Source organism: Rhinolophus sinicus, chromosome 17, assembly GCF_057876585.1.
Source record: "Rhinolophus sinicus isolate RSI-liver-muscle chromosome 17, RSI-T2T, whole genome shotgun sequence".
In the NCBI taxonomy this organism is placed as follows: domain Eukaryota; kingdom Metazoa; phylum Chordata; class Mammalia; order Chiroptera; family Rhinolophidae; genus Rhinolophus; species Rhinolophus sinicus.
Window position 1 is genome coordinate 103150953 of NC_142517.1, and position 8713 is coordinate 103159665.

The window sequence follows — 8713 nt, forward strand, 5'->3', positions numbered from 1 at the left end:
CACAAATATACACACGGTACTCCTCAATTTTTTTTTAATTATTTGGGCTTCAAAGTCTAATATATATATATATATATATATATATATATATATATATATATATATAATACGAAGTAGCTTTGAAGTAAATATTACCCCTAAAATTTATCTTTAAAATACCCTACTTAAATCATTTCATAGTATATTCAATTATTATACTGAAATGAAAGAAAAGGCACAAGGTACATAACAAATAATAAGATGTTTATATTTCCAAATTTTACATGAACTACATTTAGAAAAAATGCACTCATTTACTATCTTCCTAAATGCACCATCAAAGTTACAAAAGTGCCCTGTTGCTGTTGTCATCATCATCATCATCATCATCATCATCATCATCATCATCCTCCTCCTCATATCAGGCTCCCGAACATTCTGATCTCTAATGGGAAGGGAAAGGATTATTAAGGTGTTCATCTTTCTTCCTTAGAGAAATGAACTATCTTTATTCCTCTTTCTATTTTTGTTAAGTATTAATCTAATGTCTGGAGTCACTTCAAATACTGCACTGTTAATCTATTTCAACCCCCCTAAGCCAATTGGAGCCAGATTTTGGTCTCATACATTTTGGGGGCTAGTAGCAATTCCTGCTTAGGTGTTCAACTTCCTTAAATCTGGCAGACCTTGCAAGGTGGCGCTCTTTTCATAAAAGGTAGATATTTTCTCTTACAATCACAATAACATTTTTTAAAAAGTTAAACACTACCATTTCCAGTTTTTGATGTGCTACAGAAAGTTCACCAAATTCCCTCCTTAGCCAGTAAAACTTTGTTGACTAAAAGTGACAAATGCAAATAGCAAAAGATGAAAGAAGTCAACAAATAATTTTAAAGAGAATTTAACATTTTGATTTTGTAATTGGGTAATGGTATACTCTGAAAAATTAATGTCACTTTAAAATAGATGGGAGGATCTTAAGGGGTTCTCATAGTTTTGAGGGGTTTTCCCACTTTTTTTCTCCTCGGAGTCAATATGGCCTGTGACTGTCTGAACTCACACAGTATATTAAAGAAGCAGGCCCTGATTCCTCCTTGCCCACAGTGAGGTCAGTTTCGCCTCCTGCTCTGACACATCCACACCCTTGCATCTACTGCCAAGGCCCTGATTTGTGATCTCCAGCTAGGTTGTCTGCTTAATGGGGCGATCATGCAAGCTACAACCAGAGACAAAGAAGCTTGCGTTCCTACCAGCGGTGCTAAGTTGGAGGGAGCAGCATAGCTTGCAAATCTATCAAACTAAACTGCAAGAAAGACAATCTGATTTAGAGAAAAGGCGTTCCGCTACAGTCATTAAGCACAAGTAATTTAGATTTTTTATATTGTCTCCTCATTTACAAATTTACTGTATCAACGCCAGCCAATGGAACGAATTTCTTAAGTAAATGAGAAATAAATAAAAGAGATAAAAGATAATAAAATTACATAAAATAATTCTTTTCCCTAGATGTATTTTTTGAGAGAACTAATAACAGTGGCAAAATTATAGTAATAATAACATATCACAGGAAATAATTAATTTAAATTAGCATCACGTTTGAAGAAATATAAGTAAAACGCTTTATGGACGTTTACTTTTGTACAAAGAAGGAAGGCCTGGAAAAGCATGCATCGACATCCTGAAAATTAGTTATAGCCATAAATGGTTTAATTGAAGACAGCAATTTAAAATATGATATTGTAAATCTGCAACTCTGTTTCAGCCTGGGGAATTTAATTTGGGGGGAGGGGGGAGAAGCAGCAGAACCCTCGGCCGCAAGTTCATTTGCAACGCTGCAGAGCTAGCCCTGAGCTTCTGACAATCCACCTACATTAATATTGATGTCGCCTGTGCAATCTATTTCTGTTATTTTTATGGTTGTTATTCTACGTCTGCAAAGGTCATTTAAATTATACTGCGGCCTAAAATTTGTTTCATAAATTTTGATATAAATACTAATTACACCCTCTCGGAGAGCCAGCAGGGTAGCGTTCATTTATCACGTTTATACGACCTGCAATGACAGAAAGGGAAGGCGAGGGAGATCGGAGAGCTTTTCCCGGGAACGACTAAAGCTGGCAGAAGAGGCAGCAGGTTGCTGGGGTGAAGAACAAATTCCTACCACAATCACTGAGATTTAAGAATCTTTAATAACGTACGAAAGGTTACCAAACAGTTCTGTAAACTAAAGTGTACATAACGAGTTCTTCTAGCCATAAATATTGAATAGCTGTAACATGAATAAACCGGCCCTTTACATGCGGGTAAATATGGAAACTAGGAATTATATACATTATGTGGTTGTATCTTTTGCCAAAAGCAACGGACAGTTATAGTTTATATCTTTTTTTAATATCACTTTACATAAACAAATGGAACAGTTTGACACGCAGATCCAGGCTCGTACTATACGAATTCTTGACAGGACGTGAAACAACATTTTACTGCACTAAAGTACTTAAGACTCTGGGACGAAATGTTTGCACTTTATACAAAAAAAAAAAAGCACATTAATATCAATAATATTCTGTTAGGTCGACGTGGAGACTGTAATCGTACAAAGTAATTCACATTTTGATACACATTTACTAGAACATTCTTGCCATTCAGTACAAACAGTTGGCTTTCGGCCGCCCACCCCTCCCCCCACCCTCACCCTCCCAGACCCTCCCCCTTCCCCAAATGCAAAGACCACAACGCCACGATCCCACCCGCCCGCTCCAACCAAGATATAACTATTTACAGAATCCAACAGTACAGTTTTAAGCTAATAATTCTGTATTTACAAGAATGGAAAAAAAAAAAAAAAAGCGAAGCCCGGAGAGCCTGTTCTGATTCTGCCGAGAAACTGGCCCCCGTGGTTGGCAGCATTTGGTCAGGCGACTGCCTTCTCCTCGGTCCCCCTCCCGCCCCTTAGCTACCAAACCAAGCCTTTGCCAAAAAAACAAAAAGGAAAAAATGTAAAGGGTTGGGGCTTTCTCTTTTACTCGGTCCTGGGTCTACCGGCAGGTTCAAAAAGAAAAAAAGAAAAAAGGATTGCGGGGGGGGGGGGGGGAGGGCTGTTTTGATTCGCAGGGTTCCTTCCGCAATATTTTGTATACCTGTGTGTGTTCAGTCTCTTAAATAGGGTTTTGATCGGTGTTTTTTAGATTTTATTTTAAACGTACCATTCATTAAAATTGGAAGAGAGCGCGCTGTGGCCGGCTGTGTGGTGGACCGCGGAGGAGGAGGGCGACAGGGAGCTGGCGGTCGGGTTGTCTGTGGAGGGAGACACGATGGTGGGCGGTGTGGAGGACTCGTAGCCCGAGCTGGCGGCCGGCGAAGGCTGCGAGCCCTGCGAGGAGGATTCGTGGACCTGCGGGGGGGAAAGTCGCGTTTTGAAAGAGATAAAAAGCTGGACCGGCAGCCGCCGACGGTGGGTGAGGGCCTCGCGCCCCCTGTCCCCGGAACCCTGGATCCCGTGTACCTCCCGGGAAGCCCCACCCGCGCGCGGGCCTGGGCTTGGCTGCCCCGCCTCGGCCCGGCGGAGGCAGTGCTGCAGGGAGCCGCAGCGCCCGCCGCCGGGACCGCAAAAGGCAAACAGAACAGGGAAGGGGGAAGCTGGGTTTGGGGCGAGAGCCCCAGATGGTCCCTCCCGCGGCCGCTGAACTTCGCTTGCTCAGGTCTACGTGCAAGACCCCAACTCTTCTGCCAGCCGCCAGCCACAATGCCGACAGCTTCGCAGCGCAGCCAGCCGGGGCAGCCCTCGCTCCCTGTCTGCGCCAAATTCAGTCGCGGCCTCTGCTCGAGTGTTCACTTCTTTTTACTTTTATTATTAAATATTACATTCAGAACAGCCTGGGGTGCCCATATTCCCTTTTCCAGCCCCTTTAGGCCTCCGCCGGCCCCAGCCACTGCCCGGCTGCCACTCGCAGCCCGGCCCCGGCGGAAGAGCGTGCTCCTGGCCCGAAGGAGGACAGTGGGAGCGCGGCGATTACCTTCATGTGTTTACGCAACGAACTGGGGTGTGTGTAGGACTTGTCGCACATCTTGCAAAGATAGGGCTTGTCGCTCGTGTGCACGTGCATGTGCTTCTTTCGGTCGCTGCTATTGGCAAAGCGTCGGTCGCAGCCCTCGAACTCACACTTGAAGGGCTTCTCCCCTGGCGTGAAAGGCGAGAAGGAGAGAGGTCTAAGTATAACAAATCCCGCGGCTGTTTTTTGTTTTTTTTAACGCAGATAAGTGGAAAAATGAAAACAAAATAAAAAAGGCAGCGGCTCAGGTTTAGCACTTTACAAGCTCAAAAACCGGGGTCTTCAATAAAGTCATATATATGCAGTGGATTTGTAAATATCCGAATTATTTTACTCCTAATCCAATTAGATTATTATTATTATTATTATTATTATTATTATTATTGGTAGTTTTTTAGATCTCAGAGTAGTAGCAGGTCTGGCTTCTGATTTGTCTGCCAGGGGCTATCCAGACAACTTCGGCAGTTCTACCTAGCTCTTGGTTCCTAATTTTCATTTGCCAGACTGATTCTCCTGCTGTTTTGCTCTTCTCCCCTCCCTCCACCCCCTCCCGGACACTCCTCACCCACCTCGTCGCCTCCCCCACCCCAACCCACCCCCTAACACACACACTCACATTTTATAACGTAATCTGGGCCGAGAGCTGGGCGTCGCAAATTCTTCCCTGACTGCGATGTTAAACCCTAAGTTCGAAACGCGGTTCTCAGAATCACCCGGGCAAACCAGAATAGGGAAGCAGATCGGATTCCTAGTCTTGTTTCAGCAAGGGGCCCAGAATGGCCTGCCCGACCCAGACTACTGCCCTGGGCTCGCCGCCAACTTTTCTTTTAACTGTTCCCGACTGGTTGTCTCTTTATTTTTAAAGGCCAACGCAGGGGATTTGGTATTTTGAAAACCACCTCATCGAATCTACCTGACCAAAAAAACTTCCTCTACCTTCTACCGACTCTCCCGACTCCTCAAGCCTACTCACAAACAAGTCACTACTAAAATTGGGCTTTTTAAATATGCATAACCTTCCAAAAGCTTCCTCAGGCCGACTTACTTGCTTTCACTACTCCCTCCCTCCTTTCTGTTTCCGTTTTTTGTTTCTTTCTGTGCCCCTTCATCCGATCTCCTCCAATTTCCTCAGTTCCTTCCTTTCGGAAAGTCCTCACTAGGGTGCCTAGAGAAGGATGTTGGTAGGAAGCCAACGTTTGGATTTAGACTTGTCTGCTGCTAGAGCGGCTGAAAGCTCCGCCGCCGCCGGGAGCCGGCCACCTCTGCCGGCTTCAGGCGCACCAAGGGTTCTCCAAAGCCGGATTTGTCTCTGTTCTCCCGGCCTTTTTTATTCCTCATTTTAAAATCTATATCCCTATATCCTTCCCATCTAATCCCTTCTATAATTTTTCATAATTTCAAGCCTCAAACTAAAAACCAGTGTACACTTTCTCTGCTTGCCTGCTGGAATCTGACGCCAAGATCCAACTAAGGCCGGGTGTGTGCTCCCGGCCTCTGACTTTTGTATTTCGAGTCCCAAGCCCAGGAGAGGGTGCGGGGATGTGTGTGTGTGTGTGTGTGTGTGTGTGTGTGTGTGTGTGTGTGTGTTGGGGGGGGCGATCAAGAACAGAGGTTTCCATACCTGTGTGCGTCCTTTTGTGGATCTTTAAGTTCTCAGAGCGCGCGAAGACCTTGCCGCAGCCAGGGAAGGGGCAGGGGAAAGGCTTCTCGCCCGTATGGACGCGGATGTGGTTGACCAGTTTGTATTTGGCTTTGAAGGGCTTGCCCTCGCGCGGACACTCCTCCCAGAAGCAGATGTGGTTACTCTGCTCCGGACCGCCGACGTGCTCCACGGTGACGTGCGTGACCAGCTCGTGCATGGTGCTGAAAGTTTTGTTGCACGACTTTTTGGGGTTGGCCAGCTGCTCCGGCTCGATCCACTTGCAGATGAGCTCCTGCTTGATGGGTTGGCGCATGTAGCGGAAGAAGGCGCCGGCGCCGTGATGCGCAGCCATGTTCACGTTCATGGGGCCGTAGCCGTGCAGCTGTGGCGCGGCATAGTGCTCCGAACGCGGGCTGGTCACCTGGCCATACTGCTCGGGCCGCGGGTACATGTCCCCCGAGAAGCCAAGCCTCATCTGCCCGTTTACTACGTTGGGCGACGCGTGGCCTGCCGCCTGCTCGTGAAGGCCGGGGAAAAGGAGGTGGCCCGCGGCGTCCGTGTGGCCGTGTGGGCCCCCAAAGCCCCCAGCCGAAGCAGCGAACAGGCTGTGCTGAGCGCTGGCTGCGGCCGCTGCGTCGCCAAAGCCCCGGTTGCGGAACAGAAAGTCCCGCGTGGAGTTGAAGGCTGCGCTGGAATAGGAGCCGACGTGGCCCGGGTGGTGGTGATGGCCAAGGGCCGCGGCAGCCGCGTAGCCGGGCGCCTGCGACGTGAAGGCCGTTTGGCCCGCGGAGGCCAGCTCGTGCGAGCTGGGATTGAGCTTGAAGGCGCCCATGCCGTCGGCGAACGGGTTGATGCCCAGGCCCACGTCGCGCTCGGACACGTCGCCTGCCGAGTGGTGGCGGGACGCGCCAAAGGTGGTCACGCCGATCGCTGGGTACTGGGGGCCGGCGTCCAGGAGCATCGTGGCTGCTCGGGGCGAGCCCCGACCTCCCCCGCCCCCCCCACCCTCGCCCGCCGAGGAGGGAAAATCGGGAGGAGGAGGAGGAGGAATGGGAGGCGGAAGAAGAGGAGGAAGAAGAAGAGGAGGGAGGAGGAGTCGACCCACCTCGCGAAGTCCTAGCCCGCAGGCAGCGGCGCCGCGCGCCGGGGAGCCCGCCTGGCCAAGCGCGGGGAAGCCGGACGGCTGCGGGCCGCGAGCAAGGCGGGCTCCCGCGCCAGCCGAGCAGACTCCGCCGGCCTGGCTCGCACTTTCTCGCCGCTCAGTCTCTGCCGAGAGGACCCTGCGTCAAGGCTGCCCAGGAAAAGGCATGGAGCATCTCAGCCCCCCAAAAAAACTTCCTCCCGGATTTGTAGCATAGAGGAATATGAGCGCTCGGAGCCGCGACTGCTAGCTCTCTCTCCGCTTCTCGCCGTACGCCCCTCCTCACTTCTCCACTAGCCCCTCGCCCTTTCTTTTCTCTCTGTCTCTCTTTTCTCTCAGTCTCGCCTCCTCGCTCCTTCACTTTTTCCCCCCTCTGCTTTTTGCAAAGAAAAAAATAAATAATAATGATGATGATGAAAGGGGGGAGAAAAAAGAAAGAAAAAGCCAAAGAAAAGGCGCAAATCATGCACAATATTGTCTTTTGCGGTTTATCTTCCTGGGGAGAAACTTTCACCTCCTCAGCCGGGCGGTGAGCGCGAGACTGATAGCAGCAATCATTCCTGCAGATAAATGAATTGAAAGGACGACACCGTCCCCCCCTTGATGAATGGGAGCAGGGGGAGGTGTCACGTGCTGCTGACGCGGGCGCCCATTGGTGCGCTCGCACTCCCCCCTCCCGCAGCCGCCGCGCCAACGGAGGGCGCGCCGAGGAGCCTCGCGCTGTTCATTGGCCCGCCCGCCTCATCAATCCCAGGTATTGTAAAGCGCTTGACATCCCTTTTTGACAAACCCCGCAGCCAGGAGTAGCAACTTTTTTTTTTAGCCAGATTTTTTCCCTCTTCTCATGGAAAAATAAAAAGAAAGAAAGAAAATATATATATGTATATATTTTGCCACGATTCCTTTTTCTTGCAGTCATGTACGTTTTCTTTTCTTATTCCTCTTCTCCCTCTCCTCCATCTCTCTCTGTCTGTCTGTCTCTCTTTCTATCTCTATCTGTGTGTGTGTGTGTGTGTGTGTGTGTGTGTGTGTGTGTGTGTGTGTGTGTAGCTCTATCTAGCTGTATCTCTCTCCCTCTCTTTCTCTGTTTTGTCCTTCTTCAAACCTGCTCTTGGCTGAGCCGTTAGCGATTTCGGGCATCTCGAAGAGCAGGAGGCGGGGATGGAGCTGGTAAACACAGCTAAGGCACTTCCAGAATGTCCCGATTCAGCAACTTTCTTTTCTTTCTTCCCCCCCTCTCCTCCCCTTCAAGGGCAGCAAAGGAGGCTTTTGTTATTTGCTCCTTTTGAAGTTTGCTTCCCTCTTGCCTCGTCCCCCTCCTGTTTATAATTTAAGATCTCGGGAGCACACGGACACTCCACTCTAGAAGAGATGTGATTTCTCAGGATAACTGGTTGCCTCGATTTTCTTACTTTTATCAAACCAATCAGGCTTCCTGCATTCCTCCTGCCCCTCAAATAAGCACAGGTGGATTAGAGCTCTTAACTTTCCAGTTTATTGAAGTCTGTTCTTTTTTAATGACAAATTGGAAACATTGTTGCTGATTTTTCTTTTTTTTCTCTCTCCTGTGTTATTCTTCTCTTCTCTCCCTTTTCCCTAGTCTCCCTTGTCTGCACCCGCTAACTCCCTCCTTCTGCACTCCTGTTCCTAACCGGGGCCCCTTTCATTCAGGTAAAACTGTAAATTTCCCAAAGCGCCATTGTCCTTCAGGATTGTCCAAAGCTCCCTAGAAATCCCCGAATACTTTTTTGGTATTTAAATCCCGGATAGATAGAACCAATGTAAATTTTGTGACATTCAAACCTTTTCTAGTTCACAAATCAGTCACCCTTGTCACAGTTATTGAAATTCCGCAACTCGCCACACCAGGACGGTGGAAAAAGCGGGCGCGGTCTTTGT

General features: G+C 48.6%; 1 protein-coding gene across 1 annotated transcript; it reads right to left on the minus strand.

Moving 5' to 3' along the window:
* Nucleotides 1–2149: 2149 nt before the first annotated feature.
* ZIC1 (Zic family zinc finger 1) lies at nt 2150–7407 on the minus strand. The gene is made up of 3 exons (XM_019748893.3): nt 5653–7407; nt 3996–4159; nt 2150–3373 (listed from the first exon to the last, which is right to left on the minus strand). The coding sequence occupies exons 1-3, from the start codon at nt 6632–6634 to the stop codon at nt 3176–3178; spliced, it is 1344 nt and encodes a 447-aa protein (XP_019604452.1). The 5' UTR covers nt 6635–7407; the 3' UTR covers nt 2150–3175.
* Between the last annotated feature and the right edge of the window lie 1306 nt (nt 7408–8713).